This window comes from Penicillium soppii (assembly GCF_028829465.1).
Source record: "Penicillium soppii strain IBT 18220 chromosome Unknown utg000004l, whole genome shotgun sequence".
Taxonomy (NCBI): domain Eukaryota; kingdom Fungi; phylum Ascomycota; class Eurotiomycetes; order Eurotiales; family Aspergillaceae; genus Penicillium; species Penicillium soppii.
Window position 1 is genome coordinate 770,282 of NW_026643234.1, and position 27,156 is coordinate 797,437.

Below are 27,156 nucleotides of genomic sequence, written 5' to 3' on the forward strand. Positions count from 1 at the left end.
TGTTTTTCCTGATAGGTTGATGGGCGTTTTGAAGGCGAGTGTAGTATAATTATTGGACTTTCAAGGAAATTTTCAAGGAGGATGCAATTAGGGCTAAGGACTAGTGACATTAGACTTGCATAATACTAGGTTTAGAGTAAGAGAGGAAGTGTTGTATGCTGTATTTTTTTATTTTCGCATAAATTCATCAAGCATGAACCTTAAACTAGTAGACGGAGGCTTTATTTTTCAAAGTGACATCGAACCACGATAAATGGTATCTACTCGACGTTGGTGAACTGGAATGTGGGTTGTCCAGGCACTGCGTTCTCAGCCGACAGACCCTCGCGCTTCTCACCAGTGCCAACAACCTCACCAGTCTTGCCACCCTCATCAACAGCAATGACATCGATTTCTCGGAAGCCACCAGTGCGCTTGAGACCAACCACCATCTCGGCGATAACGGCAAACTCGTCGAAGGGAAGCTTGCGTTCGAAGACGTTTTCAGGAGCTTCCCGGCCATTAACCAGGCGGCGCTTCAGGGTCTGGACGAAGGGCATGGCCTTCTTCATTTCACCGAGCTTGCCAACCTTGGAGTTGAGCTCCTTGTCGTCGAAAGAGATGGTAAGCGCGTCGAAGGCATCGCGCACTAAATCAATGTACTTCTCCTGCCAGGCGGGGAACTTCTTGGCAACGTAAATGGTAAGCTTCTTGGGCTTGCGGGGATCAAAGGTCGCGGCCTTGCCCTTGGAGAGCTTCTTGGCGAAGTTGGCCTCTGAACCCATGATGTTGCTTGCGGTGCCACGGACGTAGTTTTGAGCGGCGGTCAGCTCGTGCGAAGGCTCGGGCACGGTGGGGAACTGGGCGAAGTGAATAGACTCGGACTTCTTGAGGACCGTGAGCCAGATGTGTTCAGCCCAGTGGGGAATGATGGGAGCAAGCATGAGGACCTGCAGCTCGATGTAGCGCAGGACTGTATCGCGATGCATGCCAACGCCAGCAGCAGTGGCAGCCTCACGGTAGCTGTCACGGGCACTGGTGAAGTCGTACAGGCCAGACTTCAGAGCAAGCTTGAAGTTAGTGTCCTGGTAGTGCTTGTGGGTCTCGCGGACCAGACCGCTAAGCTCATTGTTGAAGAGCTTGTCAGCGAAGGCATCGGCAGCACCGGTACGAAGAGTCTCGTCCTTGACGATCTCCTCGATCCACTCCTTCAGGGTGTAGAGACGCAGAATGTTGCTGTTGGCGACGCTCTCTTCAAAGTTAGCATCCTCAATGCTGTCACCAGCATCAGCAAATGCAATACGGGTAGCGTCAGCGCCGAACTTGTCGACGGCATCCTTAAGAGTCAGGAAGTTACCGGTACTCTTACTCATCTTCTCACCGTTGAGGAGCAAGTGACCATTGGCACGGACACCACGGGGCCAGTACTCCTTGGGGAAGAGAGCAATGTGGATGTACAGGAAGAAAGTCAAATGGTTTTGGATCAAGTCCTTGCCGGAAACACGGACATCCAGAGGGTACCAGTATTCGAACTCGCGGCGCATTTGCTGCAGAGATTCCTTGCTGATACCGCTCTTGGAGACAAGCTCGTCGCTGATCTCGCGGCGGGTAAAGACGTAGTCCCAGACCTCATCGGTCATTTGGTCTGCGGTGATCTTCAGGGAACCAGTGGTCTTACCGTAGCGATCACCGTGTAGGAGGTGGGCAATGGTGTAGTAGGCCATGTACACGGTACTGTCACTCAGACTCTCGACCAGGAACTGCTTGTCCCATGGCAGCTGAGACCCAAGGCCGTAGGTTCGGGCACAAGCCCAGCGGTTCAGCCATGACAGGTTCTTCTCGAATCCATTCTTGCACTCGGCGGAGTAGGTGTTGAGGTTGTTGACAACGTGGTTCAGGGTCTCCTGCTGCCACTCGGCATCGTTCTCGCCGTAGTTCAGGAACCACTGTCCCAGGTAGGCAACGACACAGTCGTCACCACTACGGCTGACAACCTTGCCCATGGGGTCCGCGAAGGGGAAAGCATCGCCACTGGCGTAAAGAGCCTGGCGGACCTTGTCCTTGGCTTCTTGGACTGACTCACCCTTGAACTCGCCAACCAGCATGGTACCCTTGTAGAATCCTTCCATATAGGCCAGCTCCTTGGCCTTAGCAAGAAGAACGGCGTCCTTGGGAGAGTTGATCTTCAATTCTTTGACCAAAGCAGCGGCGGTCAGGTTGCCGTAGGTGGGGGTTTCGATAAGGGGGAAAATCTCCAGCTCAGCCCATTCCTTCTTAATGCCGTAGTATTCAGCCTTCTTGGCCAGATCCATGATAGTTGCGTAATCATCGGGGCTGTCGGAGGGCACACAGCTGACAACACCAGTACCCTTGGAGGCTGAAACACTCTCCATGGGCAGAATGCGGATACCCTCGGTGTGGAAAGAAAGGGGAGCGTTGACCAGGGTTCCAACGAAGGCAGAACCCGGTGCCTCAAGAACTTGTGGAAGTTCGTCTTGAGTCTTGGGGAACTTCTCGCCGAAGAAGTGGCCCTGGAAAGCCATGTTCCAGGCAGCACGCTTGGTGACCACAGCGTACTCTTTGTCCTTCAGCTTGAAGAGTCCATAGTTAATCTTGGGGCCGACGAAGCAGCTAGTCTGGCCATACATAGTCTCGGGCCGTAGAGTAGCAGGAATGAAGTAGACCTTGGCGTCATCCTCAATCTTACCCTTCACAAGCTCGGTCATTTTGGGAGACCACTCCTTGACCTGAAGCTTGATAGCAGAGTATTCCTGGGGACCGACACCCTCACCTTCAGTGCGGTCGTGATCCATACAAGGCTGACCGTCCTTAGGCGAGTAAATGGTGTAGCGGCTGCCGTACATGATCTTTCCAAGCTCATGCAGACGGTTCATCTGCCAGCGCACGAAAGCATCGTAGTAGGGGTTGGCGTCGGTGGTGACGAACTGTCGGCGCCAGTCGACACGGGCACCCATGCTGTCAAGATCACGGATGGCAAGAGGGGGGAAGTGGTCTAGCCAGTGAGCGGCATCGGCGAACTTGTGAATATCCTCCAGAGGAACACCAATTGCCAACATGATCTGGAATTGGTACTTCATCTTCACGGTCTTGGCAGCGGCCTTGCTCTTCTTGCCGGAGAACTTCTCGGTCTGGGCATTGACCTCTTGTGTGGGTGCTGGGATGGTGTCCTTGGCAGCCTCTTCCTCCTCGTTGTATCCTTCGAAGTTTTGGCCGAACTTTTTGACCTCGTTGGCAAGCTTATCGGCACAGGCCTTGATGGGCATACCGGTGCAGTGGAAACCCAGAGGGAAAAGGGCACGCTTGCCCTCCATGCGGGCAAATCCAGCCATAAACTCTACCTTACTGGCAGTGAAACTGTGTCCGGCATGCAGAGTACCGTTCATGTAAGGATAGGCCATGGTACCGAAGAACTTGGGGTACTTCTCACGGAGTTCGTCGGGGGTCATAGAGCCCTGGGGGGCTTCCTCGAACGAGGGCGCATTGACTTCGAAGACCTTGTTTTCCTTCCATTGTGCCTGGTACTTCTTTTCGATCGCAATCAAGGTGTCTCGCTTTTCGGTCTGGCGGGCAAAATATTAGTTAACAAAATGGGCGATGGTGGGGTGAGGGGAATATCAACGTTTTCGAGTTTGAGGGTGTTCTTTGAGCTGTTGCTCGGATCGAGCTCAGCTGCAGATGCAGCAGCGGCGGCCATATTTTCTGATTGTCAGAATTGGCCTGTAATTCCCTTGGAGAGCGGAGGGGAACAAAAGAATCGCGGGGCGAGATATAAAATCAGTTTGTTCAGTTTGTTCAGTTTGTGAGTCAAGTGTAATACAGCCGTATTGTATTTTACAACGCTTCACAAAGCTGTACTGATGGAGATGGATGTTGGTATTTAGTGTATTGGGATTGATGAGAAGTAACTGTTTATATATTCTGAACTGACAACAAACGTGATTGTTATTTGAACGTTGGTTCACCCTTATAAATGCCAAAATTCAAGTGTGATATACTTGCTGTTCGGTTCCAGCGCTCTATCGTTACTTAGAAACTATCACGGAGCAAGTTCATGATACACTGCGTGGGCCCAGCCTTTAGAACCAGAACTATGAATTCGACAGCTCCATGATTCGATAATTCAATACTGGAATATATACCATTTAGTCTAGATACTTTTCATTGTAGCTCGTTGTTGGTATGGACTTTATAGATCGGAGATCGCACGTGACCCATATCACGGAGCAACTTCTTCGCCGACGAGCGCATCTGTGATAAAATTCCCCAATCAACAAACTCGCAATTTAGGTCACATACTACTTGTCTATGAACAGTTGACCCTTCAATTGATCTTCCATTATCTCAACTTCCATCTTCTTGTCGCATAGGGGCCAATTTTTGTGCGGAACAGCCTCCCATCATGGTCAACTTGTTCAAGCGGCTTCGCAAGCTGCAAACTGTAAGTCAATCTTGCCTCGAACGCTTCATTACTTCGTTTAGGACTCCCCATATCAAATCTGAATCATTGAGCTAATTGGATTTTCCCCATAAACAGAGGGTAAGCTGAAACTCCATTCCTTGATATCTCCGACCCTTCAACCTCCGAAACCCGAATTCAAACCGTCACCTGCAACGACCACCATGACTTGCAATCAGTCCACTGACCAATATTCATATCGTTACAGATTCTCCAAGTCAAGATTGGCACTGGTGCCGCCATTTTCCCCAATCCCACCTCCGCAACAAAAGAATTTCCAGCCGTCACCCGGCTCCACCTCACATTTGCCAACAAGATCAACGGCGGCCATCGGGGCGCACGGCACTTCTGGCGCAACTGCCTTCCTCGACTGAAGTATCACAACCCTGGCGTGGGGATGACAGTAAAAAGGATCGACGACCAGAACGGACCCTCAGCATTGACAATCTACTTCGCCGAAAAGGCCGGTAGCGCCGCTACAGCCGTCGCAAATGAAAAGAAGGTCACCGACAGTTTGGCGCCTGCCCCAGAGGCTAACGAGGACTCAGTCGTTCTTGACCTGAAGAACCGCACAGACAAGGAAATCTTCGACCGTTTGCAGATCATGACGAACGCGAAGACAGTCAACGCTACCCCTGAGGATGTGGAGATGGCGAAGAAGTGGGCGGCCATCGAGGCCAAGTCTGGTCCTGATCGCGAGCGTGTGAAGAGTATCCGACAGGCGAAGAAGGATCAGGAACGCATGCTTGCTATGGCTAGAGGTGAGGTGGATAAGGATCAGGTGTAAGATAGTGCTGTTTTGTTCTGGTGTTGTCTTTGGAGTCGATTGATCGATCCATCTGGTTTCCTTGTCGAGGGACCAGTTGTCTGTAGCATAGCATCTTCTTTTTCCTTACGACTATGTATTTCTGAGAATATATTTAATGCGCATATCGCATTCTCTTCTTATCTTGGTCATAAATGCTTAAGGAGAGTAAAAAAAGATTGGTATCAGGTAGCAATAAGAACACAAAATCGCAGTAGCAATAGCAACTCCGAGATATGCCCCAAAATAAAACACTTGGAAGAGATTGGAGAAAACATCACTCCAGGTAAATCTACGAATGTTGCCAGTAACATGTCGGCAGAACTGATCAGAAAAAGGCGCTTTTGCGAGAAGTATTACATGACCTGCAGACTATTAGCAATGACTAAAATCAACCAATGGACATATCAAAAACATACCTCAGCAATGGACTGTCGCTCGATGATCGACTTCTGTCTCTCATTTCGCGAAACACGATAGTAATAATCACTGAAGTCACCACATTGCATGTGACGCAAAAATTCCTCGTCATGAGTAATAACAATCAACTGGAAATTAGCTTGTTGCTGACGAGTACGGATAATTTCATGCAGCGAAACGGCCAGAGAGCGGATATTGTCTCGATCAAGATTCGTAGTAGGTTCATCGAGAGCGATAAGACCGCAATTGACACCGAAACACTCTGCAAGTGCAAGTCGAATGATGATACTAGCCAAGACCTTTTGACCTGCACTGCACCGACCACGCATGTCCATCTCCGCGCCTGACTTGACCATGCAGACGCGGTAGTTGTAAGATCGGTTGCCCTTGGCGTTTTCATTGTCAGACCGGATGAGGATTGTGTCGACGTCTGTTCCGCGGTAGGTCTTTTGCCAAAGTTCGCCGACAATTGCATTGATCTCTTCCATCTTCAGGCCGTGGTATTGCATGATTGCCTTATCGAGAGCTCCACCGTATCGGGCAAGATCCTCGACGGCGGCTTTGGTGGTTTCGACTTTGATATGGGATTCTTTGTATTTCGTAGCAGCATCCTTGTAGTCGGTGTTCCAATCCGCCAGCAATTGCATCAGCTGGTCATCCTTGGACTTCATTTCACCCATTTTGCTAGCTTGTTTGGCAGCAAGGGCATTGTGCTCACGCGTCCAACGTTCTGATTCTTGCTTGAAACGACCACGATCCACCTCGGCATTTTGCGCTTCAAGTTGCTCGACCTCTTGCACAACTGTGTCTAGAGATCGAGTAGCTTGACGATAGGTCAAATTATCAGAATACTGCCGTTTGGTGTTCTCGCTGTCCTTCAGCTGCGCTGAGATCTTGTTTATTTCTCTTGTGATCTCGCTTTGTTCAGCTTCCAGTTTGCCGATTTCAGCCTCGATCATTTCAAGCTCCTGTTTGCTTCGTTCAAGCTGGTCTGGACCTCCTCGCTCATTGTAAGAGTTGATATCGTCATTGGCAAGGTCGAGTTGGTGAATGTTCTCGGAGAGACGGTTGATCTCATGTTGCAGGTCCCGTTCACGCTCATCGGCCCGTTGGCTGATATCGTCATAGCGGGCTTGGGCTTGGAGCAATTCCGGGGTAAGGGCTTCAATATCGCGGTCTGCTTTCTCAATTGCTTCCCGCTGCTTAGTATTAAGCTTCTTAAATTCCTCCATCCGAACAATCAAATCCGCCTTCTTTTCCAACTGGAACTTGGTATTATCTAGACTGCTCTTCACATCTCTGAACTCAAGTTCGAGCTTATTGATCTCAGCCCGTGTCTTTTCTTTCTCGTTCGTCACTTTAGTGAGAGCCTTCTTTAGCTCCCGGGACTTTTCGGTGATTGCAGCAAGTTCATCTTGGATATCTTCTAGGGTGCGAGCAGTGGACGCATCCTGTTGTTTCGCGGAAAGCTCTTGGATTTGGGATTTAATAGCCTTGATTTCGGCGTCGTAACGTGCGATGGTGCTGACCGTTTTGGAAAGCCCCTCGACCTCACGCTTACTCTCAGTCTTCTCGCTGACCTTTCCATCATGGGTTTCCAACTTATCCAAAAGCTGGTCACGTTGAGATTCACACTCCTGCTCTTCTTGCTCCAGCTCTGGGATATCCGTCGCCGTCAAACGTACCCAGGAATCGTAGGAAGCACTGACTCCACGGGCAATTTCCAGATCCTCTTCAAGACCCTTCAGGGTCTCATCCTCAGCATCAAGACCAGCCTTCTTGACCAAGGCATCTAGCTTCTTGGTGAATGTCTGGAGTTCTGTCTCGTTTTTGAAGGACCGTTGGCATGTTCGGCACAGTTTGGTTCGCTTGGCGGCATCCAGACACTTGATAAGATATTCTCCCATTCCAGCATACTGGTCGGCATCTTTGCGAGCGAGATCGTACTGTGCTTGGCGTTCTTTTACAATTTCAGGGTACTCGGAGGGCTCTGCGTCAACTGCTTCGTGAATTTCCTTCACGCATTCGTCGAGTTCCTTTTGGCGTTGCTTGAGGTTATTCTTGGCAGTCTTGAGCTTAAACTCGACTTGCTCCAGTTCTCGGCTCACGCTGTCGCGCTGTCGTTCCGCATCGTTCACCTTTTTTGACTCAGTGTCGAGGGCCTGCTGAAAACCACGCTCCAGTGTCTCTGGCTGCCAGTCTGCGCCAACAACCTTCTCAAGACGATCTCCATGAGCTCCTTTCATGGTTTGCAGGCTGCGCTCCCGGTCCTTGGATTCTTTCTTGAGGTGGTCCAAGCGAGCCAGCTCTCCGGCCTTCTTAGTCGAATCAATTAATTCAGTGTTCAACCTTGAGCTTTCATCCTCAAGGCGGCGGATCTCCGCATTGGTATCCTGAATCTCTTGTTCCCAGGAAGCAGTCTTGGATCGCTCTTTCGCGTTGTTCAAATTTGATGTGATATCTTCGACCTTCGACTCGAGCACAGCCTGCACGCCTTCATCAACCTCAATCTCATTGAGCTTGCCCTGGTAAGTTGCGGCCTCCTTGTCATTTTCTGCGATCTGGCGTTTTGCCGCATTCTTGCTCTCTTGAAGTGCCGACTTGGTTTGTCCAATCTCATTCAATGTCTCCTGGACTTCTCGAAGCTCTTTCTGGGCTTCGCGCTTCACGCGGTCCAGAGATTGATTTTGCTCTCTTAGAAGGCGTCGGATTTTCTGCATGAATGTGTCGATTTCAGCTTGATCCATTTTGTCATCAAGACCACGGATATTATTGGCATGAGCAATCTCGTTGATCATTTTCTGGCGTCTTTCAGATTGACGCTCAAAATTGGCTTTGTCATTCTCAAACTTTCCGTTCTCTGCCTGCTTCAGACCAAGACGATGACGAGTCTGTTCGATCTGCTCCTTTAATTCCATGTAGTTCTCCTTCTGGGATTCCTCTTGTTGCTGGTATTGGACCTGCTTGGTTTCGAATTGCTCCAGGGTTGATTCGAGCCATTCATCGGAGTCGTCAAGCTCAACCAAATGCCTCTTAAGGTTGTCTATGGTAGTTTGGATACTTTTAGCTTCGATACGCTTTCCCTCTAGGGCACCGAGGACCTGAGCATAACTTTCCGATTGCGTCCAGGCTTTATCAGCAAGATCAGCGACTCGTCGCATTTCCTTCGACATTTGCTGGGTTTCTTCGCGCAACGCCTCGATCTCATCTTGAAGTATGATGGAACGTTTTTCGGCACGGTCCGCCTTGTCTTTGTCTTCCTTCGCATGTTGCTCCATAATTTTGAATTTTCCAAGCTCCTCGTTTTGCTTCTTTCGCAGAGCTTTGATATTATCAATGGCCTTGGTGTACTTCATCGCCTCAAAGATTTCGTCAAATCTCTTTTTCAACACCGAGGGTTCACTCATTGGCCACAAACTTTCGTCCTGGTGACAGAAAATGACTGAATCAAGTACGGCCTTCGAGACACCCAGGTATTGCGGCATAATCTGGTCCAATTCGGCCACCCGAGAAGAGATAGCCGTCCGCTCACCATTCTTGACCATGAGCAACTGGCCTTCCAGAGTCTTTTGTTGCCGCGTAGTTTTCTTGACCGTAAGTTGCAGACTGCGTGTGGCAACCATTTTCGCCCCGGAGGTAGCCTTGAATGACAGCTTCACCTGGGCCAGTACTTCCTTCTCGCCACATAATTTCGGGTCGTGAATGAAGGCACCACCCTTGCTATTTGGTGGTAGGTCACCGGTCGTGGCATATTTGAGACATTCGATGATAGTCTAAATCCCCGTCAGTTCCCCGTAGCTAGCTATCCACAAGTCCGAGTCGGGTTATCGTTCCATACCGTTTTCCCTGAGCCATTGTATCCGACAATCAATGTGAGAGGTGTATGAAACTGTATCGTTTCGCTGCGTGTGTTATCGAAGGAGCGAACTCTAGAACGAAATCGATCACATTAGCATGAATTTGAATATCCTCCGCAGTGGTTGCACGCGGATCAAAAGTTTTGAAACATACCCCAGGATGGAGAGTTTGTCGATCTTCGCTGTAATATGTTAGAGAACCGTTGCAAATTTCTTTCATGCCGAAACATAAAGCCGTTGAACTTACACCTGTAGATCATTTAGTACCGCGACGCGGGTCCCGGAGAATGTTTTAGTACTCACATATTGGATAAAAAAGCACTGACAGTGGGCGGTTGAGCCCTTCAGCTTTGATGGCAGATAATAAGCAATGACATCCGCCTGTCAAGCGGGAAAGGTCAAGAATGCTCAGTGATTTGTGAGCCATCACATTTGAATGTCCCGCGTCGAGGAACACGAAATCACGTGTGCCTCGTACTAAAGGAGCGGCCCACAGGGATCGGCGGCGCTGTCAACCAACAATGTCCGGCATCCTATTTCCTTTTTTCTCAAGGAGATCCAGACTCTCATTCAGACCATGTGTACCCTTTGAGTGGCAATTTGTCCAACATCCCTCTTGATCACGCCCCCAACCTCCGCATACCACCGAAGAATGATCATCCCGCCACTGCACACATCCTCTTGTGCGGGCAACTTCCTTTAGGGATCACACCTCCTCCGATTCCTACGAAACATCACCGGATTTGAAACTCATCACAAGGCCTATATAACCCTATCGACACCACAATTTTCTTCTTTGCGGTTCATATAATATTCAGGATATGGCCCTGAGTCGCCCACAGGCCTATGAGGGCATGTCCCTGCCTGTCTCGCAAATGAGATCGGGTTCTAACGAGGGGCAGCCAGTGTACGCCATTGATCAACAGCATCATCCTGGCTCCTACGGCGGACACTATGGTATGCAAGGTGCTCAACACGGAGGATACCAGGGCATGTCTAACGAAACAGGCTGGACGGAGCGGGTCCTTGATGAAATGAAGGACATGCTTCTCCTGCTCACTCCAAAGGGTCAGATTACCTATGCCACACGGTCCTGTAAGAACCTTACCGGTCGTGCTGCTAAACAGCTTGAGGGGAGCCTCCTTTCACAATACATTCATGAGGACGACCAACCGATCTTCCAGAGAGACATGGACGACGCGGTCACCGCGAACCATTCTTTCCGGACCCACTTGCGATTCCAGAAGATCAACGGTACATATTGCCTTATGGAAGCCTACGGTCATCCCCATATTGCGAACCAGAATGAGCGACAGGTGGGAAGAAACTCCCCCATCGAGGAGCGCTGCACCGGCTATTTCCTTATATGCCGACCGTATCCTAACAAGATATCGCAACTCCTCGACTCTTTCTTGGAACACAAGATTGAGAATGCGCGCTTGATTCAACAAATTGCCAAGCTGAAGCAAGAAGAAGACGAAGAGGCGACCGCAGCTCGGCCGCCCTACAAAGCCGAATTAGAGGCCTCTGCCCCATTCGTCGGATCCGGGTCTTCGCAGTCCGCTCCTTCAGGAAGGGAATTCAGCGACCAAGAATCCCACTCCCCTGAAACACTGAATCCAAATTCGGACGACTCCGACACCAATCAATCCGCAGAATATTACCCAGAGCCCCCCACCGGCGAAGTATACTCGCACATTGATGGCATTGAAGTCATGACTGGTCTTTATTACGGAGATGGCGAGAGATCGCAAGGTCTCAGTACGGGTGTTAACCGTGGACGGCTTGTACACTGCGATATCGACATTACGACGGCAGCGGACCAAGAGCGCAATGCTCAAGAAGGCGACCGACGCAAGCGCCTCAAGGGCCAGCACGTTTGTGGGGATTGCGGAACGGCGGACTCGCCAGAATGGAGAAAAGGGCCTAGTGGGCCTAAGACCTTGTGCAATGCATGTGGCTGTAAGTTTCCCGTCATCCGCGCTCCAATCATTTTCCCCAACGGGGGATTTTCATATCTATCGACTTTTGGTACAACGCTAACTGGTACTTTAGTGCGCTGGTCTAAAAAGGAGAAGAAACGTCAAGAGTCGACCTGAAAGTGGTTTTTCTTCGTTTCAATTTCTGGAGTATGAGGCCCTCTTACCCTTGACGAGTTTCTTTAGTTACCTGGTTTTTCTCCATTGTCTTGCAATTTTCCGTCAAGATACCCCTCAGGTTCTCACTGCTTGTTCCCCGTCAGTTTCTTATATCGGGGCCTTCAACATCCCTGTTTCCAGTGTTGCATCTTCAAGCAATCTTGCCCCGTGTGACGTTGAACATGGGTGATGATATTATGTCCTTTGATTTCTCCCATTTCTTTCGTCCCATAATGTATATAGTCGGCCGTTCTTGGCTCGCCCTGGTCTACCGCAGATATCGCGTCATAATGCTGTTCGGAATTTATATTTGTCGTTGGATATATCAATAACTTGATTCTTTGGAATTGAACGGTCCTCAAAATTGGCCCCCATGGTCAGAGTAAATTTAAAGTCCAACGCCGAAAATAATAGTACTCCGTATATACAAAATAAGCACCTGTAAGAGCCGGGCGCTTTGTACGACGTCCACGCAGCGCTGAACATGGGTATCCCAAGGGAAAGGAATCCAAATTCGAACCTGTCTGAACACAACTCTTGTCTCATTAAATAATGAACGTGTGGTATATAAGCCAGCGATATATGGTATCACAAAAACAGCAAAAACAATGTCTTAATATAAACAGATATTCACTCCCGAATCCACTCAACTTTTCGCAGCCTTCTTTGGTGGCGGCGGGAAATACATCTGTGGTGCCGTGGCGCTCTCCGGGCTCACTTCCTGTGAAGGTGGCGTTGAATATTGTTGTTGGGTATGCCGGCGGAGTGGTAGGTCTGAGGCGGTACTGTCATTGCCAAGTCGGTTGAAGGCGAGAGTGCGCGGAGCGCCGAATGGTGAGCTACCTCCTTCCAGGACCATAGGTGGAGCTCCAGGGGTACGAGGTACCATGCTTGAACCTGGGAGCATTGAGCTCGGAGTCATGGGAATCATGCCGGGGGATTTGATGACTTCCTCTTCGAATTCCTTCTCGATGCGCCTTTCTTCTCTCTCCTCCAGGATTTCTGCGCGTTCCTCGGGTGTGATGAAACAGGAGTGAATATTGAAGCCGAGAATTACTACATAATAGAGTCTGAGAGAGCTGTTAGCCATTGCATACTTGTAGAGAACGGCGAAATTAGGGTTGATAAGGTGACGAACATGATGATGACTGTGACTGCAAAAAGTGATTTGGCCTGCATGCAGTAGGCAATATTGGACTTTCTGTATGCGACACTGCAGCTCTTTGCGATGTACCATGGTGCCCCTGGCTGCAGGTGGTGGGGATCTGACATGTCAGACCCGGCTTGGTACACCGCTGACACGACGTAGAGGACGATCAAGGCTGCATGGACGGCGACCGCAATAGGAGGGTAAAATAGGTGCATCCAGTGAACGGGCAGTTTTGTGATCAGAAAGAAAGTGCTCAAAACACCAAGAACAAGGTTATAGTTGGTGATACTATTGGTTTGGGTCAGCCGTAAACCTTTGGCAATAGAGTAGAAAAAATAACGCACAATCCAGACCAAACCATCGGTGGCGTAAATGACCTGTAATTCGCTGCTGCGTACAAGGCCTCATTTGGGGCACTGTTGAATCCGTTGTCCGCGCCATCTTGCCATAATAGTGTCCGGTATAGGTTGTGTGAAGCGATACCGGTCAATGTAAGCATTACAATGGTGATAGGAAATTCGCCAGCCATCAACCAAAGGACGAGCTTGTGGTTCCTGTGCTTCTTAGGGAATAAGAAGTGCATTATGGCGGATATTCTGGAGGACTCGGGATTAAAATCGAGTCTGTTTCGAAGGCTGACTTATTTGTTCAACTGAGGCGCTTAGGGAATCATTAAAGCTGGGTACAATGCAACTGGGCCAGACCTGCTGGCTTAGACATTCGGTCGCACGTCCGTAATAACAGAAAACGGTACTTCAACGCGAGTAGAGTAGGAAGGGGAGAGAAGACAAACTCAAGTCTGGGCAATCCGGCGGAGAACTGTTAGATATGAGGTCGAGAGCAACCTAGTGGCCGCAGTCACAACCCATGGCCTGGACGCCCAGAGAGGCACGAATCAGCATGGGATGACCGTGCAAAGAACCGGAAGTGTGTTTGGGAGGTGCATCTGACCAATGCTTGACGCTGGCAAAGCGCCAGTGTAAGTGGCAGCCCGGACTCGTCACACCAATCAGACAGCGGGAACGGAGGGTTGGCTGCTGGTCGTCACACGCTAGACTGTGATGGGTTGGTAGATCTGCACCATGGAGCGTTCCGCATCACAGAGTTCCCCTCTCTCAGTAGGTTTTAGGCACTCTCAACTGGAACCTGCAGTTCTTGGTGCAAAGTGCCTAGCAAATCGCCCATGTGGGGTGATAGAAGTCACAATTGTGACTTTCTATGCAGGGGTGTACTTATAACCCTTGTTAGCCCCGGGATGAGAACAAGGGAATAGTGAAAATCATGTTCGCTAAATTTCAAGTCAGTTCATTCACACTCACGAAGTAGTCAGGTGGAGTAGGAAACGGAGTAGAGTCTTGTCGAAAGCTCTAACATAGCCTCCCCGCCAACTTCATTATTCCGACATTCACTGATATCGTAACTTCCAAACCCCTACATATGTAGGTTCCATTAATTTTATGGTTAAACCCTATGATTCAGTCTTGAACAGGTTTTTGGACTTTTTTTTTTCTTCCGGAAGTCGTTACACATGTGCATATATACATATCTATGACAACAGTCTTCGTGACCATCACTGAGTCAAGCTCGAAACTTGAAATTTTAACAGAACCGAAGTATTCATGCAATATAGTAGGCCTGAAGCAAACATATGATAATTTGCCCTGGGACTTCTTCTTCATTTGAACCGGCCTCTTGCCGCGTAACAAAGGAAATACATCACTTGCCTGAAAATGAATCTATCCACCTGAGCGGCACGGTGACCGTGTTTGATCTTGGCAAGAAGACAGGCAAGGCTAAACATAATGGAATATCCCCCAAAGCAACATCTTGCCGTTCAAAGGAATGTGCTATGAAATTCTTGCACCATTAGCCTGGCAGATTTCGCTCTACTACGGTGTGTACGTAGTTCTAACAAGCAATATCAAAGTAGGAAGGGTCGCTATAGCGTACTTGGTTTTATATCCAAAAAGGAGATACAGCATTCCCGCCGAGGTCTGACTAGGAATCCACCCCGCTAGGCGTGAACGCGCTATTGAGGTGAAGGAATATAAAGCTATAACTGAGTATCTTATGCCTAGAAATAACGGAGCTTTCCAAGTCGGCAGACTTGAACAGACAACTAATCGCTTATGCAATCCTTCCATACTGTAGATGAAATTGCTTGAACTTCTCCAACCATTCCATTTCAGGCCACATGCATAATCTTGCCCAACTCCGCACCTTTACCTTACAATTCGTGTGGTTTCATATCACAAGCGTTATAACAGTCAAACCCAAGAGATGTCGGACCAGACTTCAAAGTTGAACTACCAAGTAAGTTTACACATTGTAGAACAGTTGCCGACTCTAACAAGCCCAGCATGCTATAGAGCTACTTAAGTTGTGTCGGCGGTCATTCCCTTCCATATCGGCGGCGATGATGTTACCGATTCCTGCATGGGCTCCCAATATTGCTACCTTGAAAGGAGTACCATCGCTCGAAGGGATGAAAGATTGGTTATTGCGTCTTGGTCATGAGGTCTGTGCTATTTATCTTTACACAGAAACTACTTATACAGTTGGATTAGACCAAAGATATAGATGATTTGAATGTCATTCATGTTGTCGGAACGAAAGGCAAAGGCAGCACGTGTGCTTATGTGGACTCGTTCCTACGAGAGCATGCGACCAGGAATGGAATTAATCGAAAAATAGGCCTTTACACATCCCCAAGTCTGTGGCCAAGAAATAGAATCCGAATCGATTCAAAGCCGTTACCAGAGGATATTTTTGCAAAGCGCTTCTTTGAAGTTTACACGGGCCTGTCACTCGATGGTGATACCTCGTCTAGCAAGACACCCGGATTTCTCCAAATGGTGGCCATCGTGGCTTTCCACACTTTCATCAAGGAAGGTGCTGACGTCGTCATCTGTGAGGCCCATCATGGTGGTGAGTTCGATGCAACCAACATCTTCAGCCGTCCTGCAATCACTGCCGTGACCAAGATTAGCTTGGACCATGTCGATAGCCTAGGAACAACCATCCGAAGTATTGCATGGCACAAAAGTGGAATATTTAGGGCTGGGGTTCTGGTACTTTCTGTCCGACAAGACCCAGAAGCTGAAGACGAGATAAAGCGCCGGGCAAAAGAAAAGGGAGCGTTGCTTCATTTCGTGGAAAACGTCACTATTGAGGGTCTCATACTTGAACAGCGAGAGAATTGCGCACTGGCTAGGCGTATCGCCGATGAGTTTCTCCATCACTCGCTCGATGAACAGGATGTTGCAGCTGGTATCAGGAAATGCCGCTGGCCTGGACGCTTCGACATCGTTGATTACGGTGGCTGCACTTGGTATTTGGATGGAGCACACAACGAAACAAGTATGAAGGTAGTCGGAGAGTGGTATGAACGGGTAGCTGGTGCGAGGTATGTTCCTCATGTCACAGCGAGCCAGCAATCTAATAAGGGAGTAGCAGTTCTCACCGAGTTCTCATTTTTGCCCATTTCTCACCTAAGCGAACGCGTGACTGGAGGACGATATTAAAGACTTTAGGGACATCTCTACAGATGCGCATCCAACATGTGATATTCGTCAAGCAGATTGAATATGATGGTCATTTCACTACCCCTGCGGGACTTTTGGAAGACTATGCCGAATTCTGGAGGGAGAGTTCGTCCCCAAAATCCACTCATATGGCATCTAGTGTCAAGGATGGCATTGATCTGGCCAAGCAGTTTGGCATGGGGGCGCAGATTTTGGTAACAGGAAGTTTGTACTTGGTAGAAGCTGCTCTAGAGATAGTCAAAAACGATTCTATCCAGAATCTGCCCGACCTTTAATGTCAAGGACTCATGATTGATAGATGATCCCTGTACACAATCGACCCAGGGTAACACCTGCGAACTCAATACACGACCTCAACATCAAGCATTATTATCACAAGCTCCCGTACTCGTAGAGCATACAGATCTGCCGCCTCGGGTAAGCCACCGCGAGCGCGCTTTCAAGTTTGGCGAGGCGAGGCGACCGACTAACAGGAGGCGACGGTTGCCGCTGCCTGGTCTTGCTCAACTTTTCTTCCTTCCTAAATCATGCCTGATCTCCGATATCTGAGAGACATCAAAAAATGCTTGTATCTGTACGATTCCGGAATCATCCAGCTGAATGTGCAACGCTTAGGGCCGAAGTCCAACAACAACTCGTCCTGGACTGCTCTAGTAGAACAATCCACAGACAGTGGAAATGATGCTCCGGCACCTATTGCGAGTCAAATTACGTGTGCTTTACACCCTACTCGTTCCGGAAATGACCGGTTCTCCTGGTCTTTAGATAGAATACGACTGAGCCGAGTCTTTTAAGCTCCACGGAAGCTTGATCTAGGCATTTGATCTAATCTGATATTATACTATTTAGATACATCAACGGTGTGAAAATTGTATCCGCTGAAGATCAATTTTATGCAAGTCCTGCTACAATATACTGCCATCTTCTGCACCTTTATCCAACTGCTAGCATCAGCGAAACATCTTCGGAATTCGACGTGTCATGGGGTGCATATGACACGATTATCACTCTTTTGCAAACTCGTTTCCGTCATTGCAAAAACATCATGCTTGTACTTTGGACAGATCCCACTATTAGCTTATCGAAGCGCGAGGCAGGGCAGGAGAACGATGCTATGCTAGCCTGGCTTGAGAAAGTACTTATCCGCGTGGATGAACTACATCGCACACTTGCTCAACAAGGATGTGAGTTTTCAATTTTTCCATCTCCGGCCGCATTCGAATTGTGCATAGATCAAGCAAAGAAATCCGGTGGAATTTTCGAAGAGGGTGACTGGGATCATAACCGGGTTGCTGAATCCCGCGTCTGGCGCAGTGTTGAGCCACAACTGGGCTATTGGATTCGAACAAGCTTCTATGACATGTTTGAAAGGAATGATATGGGATTTGTGTGGGGCAGTCTAATGAAGTCGAAGGTCGAGACAGGGTCCCAAGCGACGTTCTATGACCAGACTACTACGTTCCGCACTTCGGGCAACGATGGTATTTTTCGGGGTGAGAGTGACACTGGAGCGACGTTCCAGTGCACTGTGGACTATGATCATGATCCAATCACCATTGAGATGGTAGACAGACCAGAGAAGATCGGTTGGACTTATATGTGGAAGTGCTGGGCGAATATTAACGCATGGGAGAACACACCAGTCTCTTGAGCGTAGCTTTGGAGAACATACAGCTGCTTCCAGGATTTCCGGGGTCGAGAAGGCGAGGGCGTGTGGTTGGAAATCTAGCATCTCTTCCAATCTTTCATGAATGCTTCCCCTTTGCTAAGTTTGCTTCCTTCGTGTCAATGCCTATATATGACTATAAGGGACCATAGATCCATGTAGATCCTTGTCATCTTCATATTCCGTCAATCGAGCCATAAACACATATTCTGTCACATTTCATGACAATAATCCGCCCACGCGACAGACGAGCATTGTTGACTGCGACCGTTAGCCAGATGATTATAAGCATCTTTTGCTTTTACTGACCTAGCTAGGACTTTGAGATGGCCGACTTCGGGTCTGATCATTTTGCAAACAATTGCGATTTCTTGCTCGTCACTCAAGTCGTACTTGAAGTACGAGATGCGATCGTTTTCTTCAGCAAGAATAATGCATTCAACGGTCGCTGTAAAGAAGACATATTCGCAGTACCAGGTGTACACGTCAAAGAAATTATATCCACCACCGTAACGCGAGCCCCTATAGCAGCAGGACGCTAAGCAACGCCAGCGGCTTCGTACAAAATGAGAAATTATTTTATGGCATAAATTACTGATTCTATTAAATGTACTCCATACTGCCGGGAAGATGCGATGTGACGCACCAGCCTTACTAGACTGTCGTAGTTTGTATGGCCAGAGGGGTACGTCGGCCCGGGCGGAACGTTTGGTTCATCAGGAGCTCGTTAACAGTGGTTCAGAGCACATTAAAAACGATAACAAACCGGTTGTCATGAGATTCCACTTTGTTCATTAAGTTCACTATCTATGCGCCCAGCCTAGTGTGCCATGAAGTCTGCTCGATCAATACGCCCCCTCTTTGAATTGTCCACCTCATCCCGGTCCATTATCCGACCTAGTCAAACTGTTCTTCGCCCAATTTCAAGACCTGTAGGCCACATGAGCTCTCAAAGGGGAGATTCGATTCCACACGAGCTCCGCACAGCCGCAGAGCCTCGGCAGAATAGACGGCATCGAGTGCAGCTATCACATATTGAGCAGGTCAACCCGTCGGTCCGGCTCTTGCAATTTGCTTTATCTCAAGATAACAATGTAAGTTCTCACTTTTTTTTATAGTTATAATTCATATATACATTCAATATCCACTTATATACCCTGAAATTATGACTGACATGTATTATGAAGGATAATAGCCACCAGCAGGCTTTCAATTTCCTGCCTGGCCAATGGCTTGATGTTCATATCCCCGCCATCGCCCAAGCGGGAGGATTCACCATAACATCTACACCCGCAGATGCAAAAGAGCTGCCAATACCCGAAAATCCCGTAGACTTGCTATCCGAGGGAGAGCTAGCCCCGTTGCCAGAGTCCCAAGGACGAGTACCATATGTGGAGCTGGCCGTACAAAACTCCCCAGGCAACCCTTCTGCCGCATGGCTATGGAGACCAAACGAGGAGATCATAGGCAAAGAACTGAACATCCGTGTCGGAGGAAGCTTTGTCTGGCCACCGACGGGAATAAACATCAGTGACGTGAAGAATGCAGTCTTTGTTGCTGGCGGTGTAGGCATCAAGTGAGTCAACTGCCCGCCGTGATCTAAACTATAAAATCCCTCAAGCAATACCTAGGTACTGACTACAGAAAGTCCGTTGATATCAATCCTCTCACACCTAAACAATAACCAGCCACAAACGCCCACTCCAAGCACTATCCACATCTTATACACCAGCCGCCTACCGCATGGACATGAAACACTCCCAGCAGACGAGGTACTAGATCAGGTCCTATTTCTGCGGCGTCTGCGGCAGATACTCCTGTCCCAGGAGACGTCACACCGACTCCAGATATCGCTGGACTTGTTCCTCACAAACGTAGCTCCGTCATCTGATCTACTCACGTCTGGTTCTCCGTCTGATATTACGATTCATTCGTCGCGAATCAGCGATAGTGATCTACGCTTTGCGGTGGGCAGTAAAGAAAATGGGTTAGATCCTTGCGAAACAGTGTGCTATGTTTGTGGGCCGCCTGCTATGACCGATTCCATCGTTGAGAGATTACAAGGGATGCTCGGAGAGGATGCGGAGAAGCGTATATTTTTCGAAAAATGGTGGTGAGAATGAAGTTGACTTAGGATCTACAAGTCAGACCAATCAATATAAGAGTAGGAGAAATGCTTTAATATTCCAGTAAAAGATAGACTCCCCGGACACGCCAACCTGTTGCAGGCAAGGGGCAGAAGGATATATGTACAGTAAAAGGAACAGGCCGCCGACAAACACGAAAACGACAGTATGTGAGAGCAATGGCAGCAGAAGCGTTGACAAGCTCGATACAAAATGGAGTGAGGAGTGAGAAGGGGAAGAGGAGGATACCTGGCTTCATTATGATGCTTCTTCTGGGCCGTTGACGGTACCGCCTTCCACAATCATCATTTCGTCGATTCTGGCTTCGGTTTGGCCCCATTCCAATCGCTTGTATGTGGTGACGCGACCGGGACCGATGTCAAAGTCATAGAAACGTACTCGTCGGACATACTTGTCGTAGCCACCGTAGCCGCCCAAACCGACGCCGCCGCCATAGCACATCCAAAGAGAGGGCTTGTTGGTGGCATCTTGCTCAAGCATGCAATAGTCATTGACGTGGTCACTGATGCCAGTTAGAAGTTGAAGCCTCAAAAAAGGAAGCGAAACTTACTGTCCGCAGCTAACAAACAGAACGCCCTCTTCTTCGAGAGCACTTTTAAAGCCAGAATTGAACCCCGGGGCGGTAGGAGCTTCCATCCATGCACCCTTAAAATACTTTCCTTGCGTCCGATACTCGGGAAGCGGGATGTGTATGAATGCCACGTTCATGTGGATATGTGAGTATTCTTTATGTTTTCTTCTCAGACTTTGGGCAGTGTTCCTGAACCACCGTGTTTGACTCGGCTTGATCCAGTCGTAGCCGCGGAATTGACGCTCGTCGGGAGAGTAGGCATGTGTGTCAAGGAGATAGAAGGTGAGGGCAGAATGGTCGGATTTGCCCCGGTCGAGAACTTCGACAATGTAGTTGCCGACCCCGTCAATGTCTTCGGGGCCGGCGGCAGAAAGAGAGTAAAGGGAGGTCTTCATATATGGTCATGAGTTGTTCTCGGCTAAGGTCTCCCTCGTCATCATGGTTTCCAAATATAGCGGCGTAAGGAATCTTGCGGTCGACCAAAAGCTTTACCGACTTGAAAAGCGCACTCTGCGCATCTGGAGCGGTTTCTCCATTGATCTGGTCTCCGGAGAAAACGACCATGTCTGGCTTCTCTTCGTCAAGAAGCCTTTCGACAAATTCCAATGTTCGAGGGTCAGCCTCACACCTCTGGCCAGGGACAGCCTCCGCAGGGATAGGGTCACGACAGGCACCGAGACCCGTGCTCATGTGAAGATCTGCCAGTTGCATAACTTTGAATTTTCCATTCTCGTTGATTCTTGGAACAGGCTTCTTGGGTTTGGCCTGGGGATGCCCTCTCCGAATGCTCAATCGAGTCTCCAGCTGTTCTGTCGAACTGTCCAGAAGAATCGGAGTGTCTTTGACCTCCCAATTGGGACGGGGATCAACAGCATCCGCTCCATAAAGAACATCGACGTATGTCACAGCATTTTCGGAGTCACTAGCATGGCGAGAGGACGAGCGCTTGAGCCAGATACCTCCCGGTCGGGCCTCCCAAGCTTCAATATGTGTTGTGCCAGCAACGTATTCAGACGGCGGAGTAAGACGACTGATCTTCAAATCGATGACAACTTTGTCATCTGCAGTCAATTCCTCCTCCTTTTTCCGCTGGAATTGGACGTAGGCACTCGAGGTCCAACCCGAGCGCAGGTAAAGGTCTTTATCGACGCGATACCATGTTTCTGGGTCCAGCTTACATGTGGAGAATGGATTGAGGGAGGAGCATTTTGTGACAGTTATGTCTGTGATCACGTAGCCGGAATAATGCGACGGGAGGTGGCCATGAATGGAGGAGGGAAGGACAGAGAATCGATTATCGAGAATAACGACCACGAGTAGAATGAATGTAGCGATTAACCCGAGCTGTACGCTCGCTCGGACCTGCAAAGATAAATATTAGCCAAATGCTTCACAAAGAACCAAGTAATGAATGTCGTACTAGCCGGCGAGCCATGATGAGATAGATATCACCCTGGCAAGGACTTGGAGAAGAGCGTGGCGCACTGTCGCATGATGCCCACGAATCTCAAGGGGTATAATACGGTAAAGGAGAAGACCAGGTTCGGTCAACTCGTTCCAGTAGCATATAAGGACAAGTTATAATTTGTTTTGGGTGAAGGCGCCTCGACGCTTGGACCCTGAAGGCGGTCACTATCGACTCCTGACGGGGGCTTCGGGGCATCGCCTCTAATTTCTCCATAACTACATGAATTCTTTGTTTCTTTGAGTACAATTTTGTTTGTTCAGCCCATGTGAATGCATTATTTTCCATGCCTTCATTGATCTTGTCTATATTCACTCAAAATAAATTCCATCATCACTTTCATATCAAATTGCACGTGCAAGTCTATACAGGCCAAACATCTACGGGCCGAGAGAAGCCTTGGCAGCCACATCACCAGCCGTTACCTTACCGCTCAAAATGTCTTTGGTAGTCGAGAGGATTGTGGACCAATTCTCAAAAGTGGTGTAGGGCATACCTCTGCGTTGGCAGTATGTCACCAGATCTGTGACAAGTTAATTCGATGTCTTGGGTGAATGCAAGTTCGAAGTGAAAAGATGGATGTATACCTTTGCCCTGCTTCGCGAAAAGAAGGTCGGTCTCAGCAGCGGCAGACAAATCGGAGACACCATCACCTGCATAAAGGAGAATGGGGCGCTCTTCATCCGGCAGCGCTGCGTATGGCTTGATTTCCAAGGACTTGTCATGGCCGAAGTGGCTGGTGAATCATGAGCGAGATTGGACGGATGATAAACAGATCGGCATTGACTTACCTGTCATCGTGGTACTTGATCTGCCAGCCACCTTCGCTGTTTATATCCTTACCATCCCGGCTCGTAGGCTGGTTGGCAATAATAGTGAGATGGTTGGCCGGCTTGTGGCCAAGGAACTTCTCCAACAAAGCGCTGATGATGGGGTGCATGCCAGACGACAAAATGACAATGGGCACGTTGTTGTCCTTGGCCCAGTAGTAGAATTCCTCGAAGTATGGGTCCAGCTTCATGTTCTTCAGCAATATTTGAATACACTCGTCGTATGGGGTCTTGATGCTTGAAAGCATCTCGCGGAAGGCATCACTATATGGATAAAAAGGACTGGTTAGAGCTTGATTCGAACCAGACATTGTCCGCGTCAACCAACCGGAAACTCAGGGTCTCGTTCAGGACCTGGTCGTTCAACACCATGCGATTGGCTTTGCCGAAGCCAAGGTTGTCAATCTGCGTGGCGTCAGTTAAGGTCTAGGCGCCAGGAGCATATTTTATATACCATGAAGTCATTGCCTGCGATGATAGTCAGCATTGAAGGACTAGGACTTTGTGGGGAAGCACCTACTGTCATCAACAGTAATTGTCCCATCAAAGTCAGTGAAGAAGATAAGCTTGGGCTTCGTCTCCATGTACGGGAGGCTGTTGGATCCCATCTTGGCTGTAATTATCAAATAAATGAATGAAAGAACCGTGAAAATATTCGAGAGAGAGACAAATTTCCAAGAATTGCCCCTCGATCGGTGAACTGGGGGTGGGTCGAGCGGCACCGCAGCGGGTTAGTCTCGATCCAGCAAGATTTTCCTTAGTGATTTCTAGCTCCGAGTTGTTGATATATCTTGTTAACCAATATGTCTCGTCTGCGCCAGGCCTTACAGAGAGTTCTGGGTGTGACTCCGTCCGGTCCCTTGCGGTCTAGGACCATTGACACCAATTTCTCCATTCTAAAAGGTAATTGATGCGTTTTCTTCAATCCCCGAACATCAGACTGACGGGATGCGCAGAGGGAGACCGGGTCATTCTACATGGCAAGCAGCCTTCATTAACTAAGCCTTTGAAGAGGGGAGATACACTCCAGACCCATAAAGGGGCTCTGAATCATGACAGCATCATTGGGAAACGAGTTTGGGACACAGTGCATTCACGCAAAGGTCAGTAACATCCAAATCCGCTATATGCCCCTAGAGACATAACTGACTGTCTTTTGTATCCAGGCCAACCGATCCGAGTCAGCCTCCCAACGCTAGAAGAATACGTCGCCCTGACTCCCCGTTTGGTTACGCCAGTACGTGCATCTCTCGAAATTAAATACCGAGAAGTGAGAAACATTGGACTCACGCTGCCTAACTAGTAGATTTATCCACAAGATGCCAATTTGATTGCATCGCTCCTCGATATCCACGTCAATACCCCTGCCGCCGGCGAAACACAACCCCCCTGGAAATTTTGGAGTCCGGAACAGGCCATGGATCCCTAACACTACACCTGGCGCGAGCCATTCACGCCGCGAATACGACTCCACCACCGTCGCCGAAACGATCACAGCTTAAGTTGCTAGAAGGGCGAGCTATGAGGCCGGATGAAAAGGACGCAGAGAAAACAGAGAAAAAAGAGAAACCCACGGAGCCAATTGCGGACCCGGCGCAGGAGGAATGGGACGCGTGGCGTGCGCAGCGCAATGCCATCATTCACACCGTGGACGTCTCGGCGAAGTTTTCTGCTCTGGCTGAGAAGAACGTTAGGGGATTCCGCCGTGGGATGTACGCAGGCGACGTTGACTTCTACGTGGGTCCCGTCGAGACCTGGATTGCTCAGCAAAAGGAGCTGCGCAAGAAATCTGGGCTGGCTTCGTTGGCTGGGGGAAACACCGTTGAGCCATTCGTGTCACATGTCATTTTGGATATGCCTTCCTCCAACCTGAGGATTCCCCATGTTACGCCGATCTTGAAACGGGATGGTCTCCTGGTGGTGTTTATGCCTAGCATCACCCAGATTGGCGAGTGCTTGCAAATGATCAAGGACCAGAAATTGCCCCTCGTTCAGGAGAAGGTAATCGAGCTTGGCAATGGAATCAGTGGTGGTCGCTTGTGGGATGTGCGTTTTGCGACTAAGAAGTCTGGCGCTGACCCATCATCTTGGGCTGCTTCGGACGCTGAAGGTGCTGCTCCTACTGTTGAAGGCGAAGATCAGGCTAGCGTTTTGGACTCTTCCTCTGAGGTTTCCATTCCCGAGGAAGCCCCCAAAGGAGAATCTGTGCTCGTCTGTCGACCCAAGGTTGGAGTGCGCATCCAGGGTGGTGGTTTTGTTGGAGTTTGGCGGCGAATTGAAGACTCTACTCGCTGAGTTGCTGCTCCGGTCATTGCATATACCCCTTTACTTGTACTATAAATCTGTATCATACTGCATGTCCATTAGAGACTAGACACATCTGTATACTATGGAGAAACAAGAATAATAACAAGATGCCCCAAAAAAAGCCAAGGAAAACCAAACACATCACTACTTTGCCTTTCCATCGCCAGCCACCTCAATGGCAGCAGTGTCCAGAACAGCCTCGCTCCGAACCTCAGCACTCAGCGCCTCATTTGGAACATCCACAGTCTCCGTCCCAGGCACCTTTCCTGAAATCCAAGCTGTAACGTCCGCAGCAAATTTGTCAGTCGTCTCCGGCAACTCAGCACTCAGCTTATGATAAGCGTCCTCATAAGTCTCAAACTTCACATCACCGCCCTTTTTCTGCAACGCCTTCACGAAGTTCTCCGTTGCCTCATGGCTAGTAATGCGATCGCCATTACCATGTCCAAACCAAAACGGCAAGTCAGACTTAGCCCAAGCCCCGCCCTCAAACATACCCTCTAACCAGATTCCACGATCCAACATCCCCGCCAAACCCTCAAAAGTCCCCGTATCATGACAAAGCTCATCATCTACAAAGTCCTTGACAGTCTCCTTATTACGAGAAACCAAATTTGCGTCAAGCGGCGAGTATCGCTGCTTATGCGGGATAAGCTTTGCAACAATCCTTCCAGCGGCAACTGTAAACTTGGAAGGGCGCGAGGACGGATGGATAGCAATTAAAGGAGAATACAGAAGCACGCCAGTAAACTTGGGCCGGGAGGCGGCTTGGCTGGGCTCATTGTATGGTGAGTCGGGGCGGAAGATGTAGTTGAGGACCTGGCCACCGCCCATGCTGTGGCCCATTAGGAAGAGCGGAATGTTGGGCTGTGCAGGGAGGCTCTGAAGGAAGACATGGATGTCTGAGAGCACTTGGCTGGTTGGGCCTGTGTTGCCCCGGTCGCGGGCTTGCTTTGCGCTCCGGCCCCAGCCTCTGTTTGGGTGTTAATGAGGGTTCTAGTATGGGCTGTAAGGGGGATCATGTATAGCAATCAGGCTATCGCCTGGTTTGGTAGCCGTATACATATATACATACCGCTGGTCAAAAGACCTGATTTCTAAGCCTGCTGATGCCAGCGTTGGAAAGAAGTTGTGATAGGCATTGCCTGGCTTGGGTTTAGCTTGACGGGTTTCCTCGTGGACACTTGTTGCTTATAAGACTCACAATGGTCACTGAAGCCGTGGATGAAGGCTATGGTAGCGCGTGGAGTTCCAGTAGGCTTTATATACAGTGTCAGCTTTATCAACAATATGTTTGATCCCAGGGAGCTAGTCCACGGCTCGCTGGTCTGAGACTGAAGATGCAGCGCCCCAGTCGCGTCGCAAATCAATACGCACCTTCCAAGTCTTGGTATACAGCTCAATGCCATCTGGCAGAGTGAGTGAGCCTTCTATTTCAGTCATATCTCAATCTCTGAGTGTTGTTGGGGGCTTAGAAGTTGGCTATGTACAGGTGTCGTCGAAAAAGAAAAAGGAATGGGGTCGTGTTTAACATGTGATACCAATCAACATGTGCTTAACTATATACAACCTGTAGAAAATACCTAAGTACATTTGTAGCTATTGTGTCTTCATCGAACACGATATCATTCGAGAAATGATAAAATCAGAATAAAATTGCCAATACTGAAGCCTCAGTCCGAAGAGAAAAAAAATACAAACTCGGGCTCCGCGGACCCCGACCTCAGGGTTGATACATTCAGTACGAAATTGCAACTCTTTAACCAACCATTTGATGCTCAATCAAATGCTTTAAACGT

At 49.0% G+C, this 27,156-nt stretch overlaps 12 protein-coding genes across 12 annotated transcripts; 6 read left to right on the forward strand and 6 right to left on the reverse strand.

Annotated features, from left to right (window-relative positions):
- Window positions 1-260: 260 nt before the first annotated feature.
- On the reverse strand, window positions 261-3,694 carry N7529_003706 (leucine--tRNA ligase CDC60; the record flags this gene model as incomplete). The annotated part of the gene is made up of 2 exons (XM_057239233.1): window positions 261-3,560; window positions 3,620-3,694. The coding sequence occupies 2 exons, from the start codon at window positions 3,692-3,694 to the stop codon at window positions 261-263; spliced, it is 3,375 nt and encodes a 1,124-aa protein (XP_057098528.1).
- Window positions 3,695-4,399: 705 nt separating this feature from the next.
- On the forward strand, window positions 4,400-5,243 carry N7529_003707 (mitochondrial 54S ribosomal protein mL61; the record flags this gene model as incomplete). Its single annotated transcript, XM_057239234.1, has 2 exons — window positions 4,400-4,438; window positions 4,665-5,243. 2 exons carry the CDS (start codon window positions 4,400-4,402, stop codon window positions 5,241-5,243), a joined length of 618 nt encoding a protein of 205 aa, XP_057098529.1.
- Window positions 5,244-5,617: 374 nt separating this feature from the next.
- N7529_003708 (MRX complex DNA-binding subunit) lies at window positions 5,618-9,798 on the reverse strand (the record flags this gene model as incomplete). Its single annotated transcript, XM_057239235.1, has 5 exons — window positions 5,618-5,626; window positions 5,681-9,454; window positions 9,520-9,610; window positions 9,693-9,720; window positions 9,786-9,798. The coding sequence occupies 5 exons, from the start codon at window positions 9,796-9,798 to the stop codon at window positions 5,618-5,620; spliced, it is 3,915 nt and encodes a 1,304-aa protein (XP_057098530.1).
- Window positions 9,799-10,359: 561 nt separating this feature from the next.
- Window positions 10,360-11,637, forward strand: N7529_003709 (GATA transcription factor LreB; the record flags this gene model as incomplete). The annotated part of the gene is made up of 2 exons (XM_057239236.1): window positions 10,360-11,500; window positions 11,594-11,637. 2 exons carry the CDS (start codon window positions 10,360-10,362, stop codon window positions 11,635-11,637), a joined length of 1,185 nt encoding a protein of 394 aa, XP_057098531.1.
- A 685-nt stretch (window positions 11,638-12,322) lies between these two features.
- On the reverse strand, window positions 12,323-13,409 carry N7529_003710 (uncharacterized protein; the record flags this gene model as incomplete). The annotated part of the gene is made up of 3 exons (XM_057239237.1): window positions 12,323-12,746; window positions 12,815-13,114; window positions 13,171-13,409. 3 exons carry the CDS (start codon window positions 13,407-13,409, stop codon window positions 12,323-12,325), a joined length of 963 nt encoding a protein of 320 aa, XP_057098532.1.
- Window positions 13,410-15,106: 1,697 nt separating this feature from the next.
- On the forward strand, window positions 15,107-16,646 carry N7529_003711 (uncharacterized protein; the record flags this gene model as incomplete). The annotated part of the gene is made up of 4 exons (XM_057239238.1): window positions 15,107-15,139; window positions 15,186-15,344; window positions 15,394-16,232; window positions 16,283-16,646. The coding sequence occupies 4 exons, from the start codon at window positions 15,107-15,109 to the stop codon at window positions 16,644-16,646; spliced, it is 1,395 nt and encodes a 464-aa protein (XP_057098533.1).
- A 770-nt stretch (window positions 16,647-17,416) lies between these two features.
- N7529_003712 (uncharacterized protein) lies at window positions 17,417-18,022 on the forward strand (the record flags this gene model as incomplete). Its single annotated transcript, XM_057239239.1, has 2 exons — window positions 17,417-17,555; window positions 17,604-18,022. 2 exons carry the CDS (start codon window positions 17,417-17,419, stop codon window positions 18,020-18,022), a joined length of 558 nt encoding a protein of 185 aa, XP_057098534.1.
- Window positions 18,023-19,218: 1,196 nt separating this feature from the next.
- Window positions 19,219-20,154, forward strand: N7529_003713 (FAD-dependent oxidoreductase; the record flags this gene model as incomplete). The annotated part of the gene is made up of 2 exons (XM_057239240.1): window positions 19,219-19,613; window positions 19,686-20,154. The coding sequence occupies 2 exons, from the start codon at window positions 19,219-19,221 to the stop codon at window positions 20,152-20,154; spliced, it is 864 nt and encodes a 287-aa protein (XP_057098535.1).
- A 267-nt stretch (window positions 20,155-20,421) lies between these two features.
- N7529_003714 (metallophosphoesterase family protein) lies at window positions 20,422-22,190 on the reverse strand (the record flags this gene model as incomplete). The annotated part of the gene is made up of 4 exons (XM_057239241.1): window positions 20,422-20,686; window positions 20,735-21,144; window positions 21,248-22,117; window positions 22,176-22,190. The coding sequence occupies 4 exons, from the start codon at window positions 22,188-22,190 to the stop codon at window positions 20,422-20,424; spliced, it is 1,560 nt and encodes a 519-aa protein (XP_057098536.1).
- A 410-nt stretch (window positions 22,191-22,600) lies between these two features.
- On the reverse strand, window positions 22,601-23,658 carry N7529_003715 (putative Phosphoserine phosphatase; the record flags this gene model as incomplete). Its single annotated transcript, XM_057239242.1, has 6 exons — window positions 22,601-22,743; window positions 22,808-22,956; window positions 23,012-23,314; window positions 23,379-23,455; window positions 23,505-23,518; window positions 23,571-23,658. The coding sequence occupies 6 exons, from the start codon at window positions 23,656-23,658 to the stop codon at window positions 22,601-22,603; spliced, it is 774 nt and encodes a 257-aa protein (XP_057098537.1).
- Window positions 23,659-23,853: 195 nt separating this feature from the next.
- N7529_003716 (tRNA (adenine-N(1)-)-methyltransferase) lies at window positions 23,854-25,345 on the forward strand (the record flags this gene model as incomplete). Its single annotated transcript, XM_057239243.1, is given in 5 exon segments — window positions 23,854-23,953; window positions 24,007-24,153; window positions 24,217-24,287; window positions 24,357-24,453; window positions 24,465-25,345. 5 exon segments carry the CDS (start codon window positions 23,854-23,856, stop codon window positions 25,343-25,345), a joined length of 1,296 nt encoding a protein of 431 aa, XP_057098538.1.
- A 156-nt stretch (window positions 25,346-25,501) lies between these two features.
- N7529_003717 (acylglycerol lipase) lies at window positions 25,502-26,800 on the reverse strand (the record flags this gene model as incomplete). Its single annotated transcript, XM_057239244.1, has 4 exons — window positions 25,502-26,330; window positions 26,433-26,502; window positions 26,562-26,616; window positions 26,735-26,800. The coding sequence occupies 4 exons, from the start codon at window positions 26,798-26,800 to the stop codon at window positions 25,502-25,504; spliced, it is 1,020 nt and encodes a 339-aa protein (XP_057098539.1).
- Window positions 26,801-27,156: the final 356 nt, after the last annotated feature.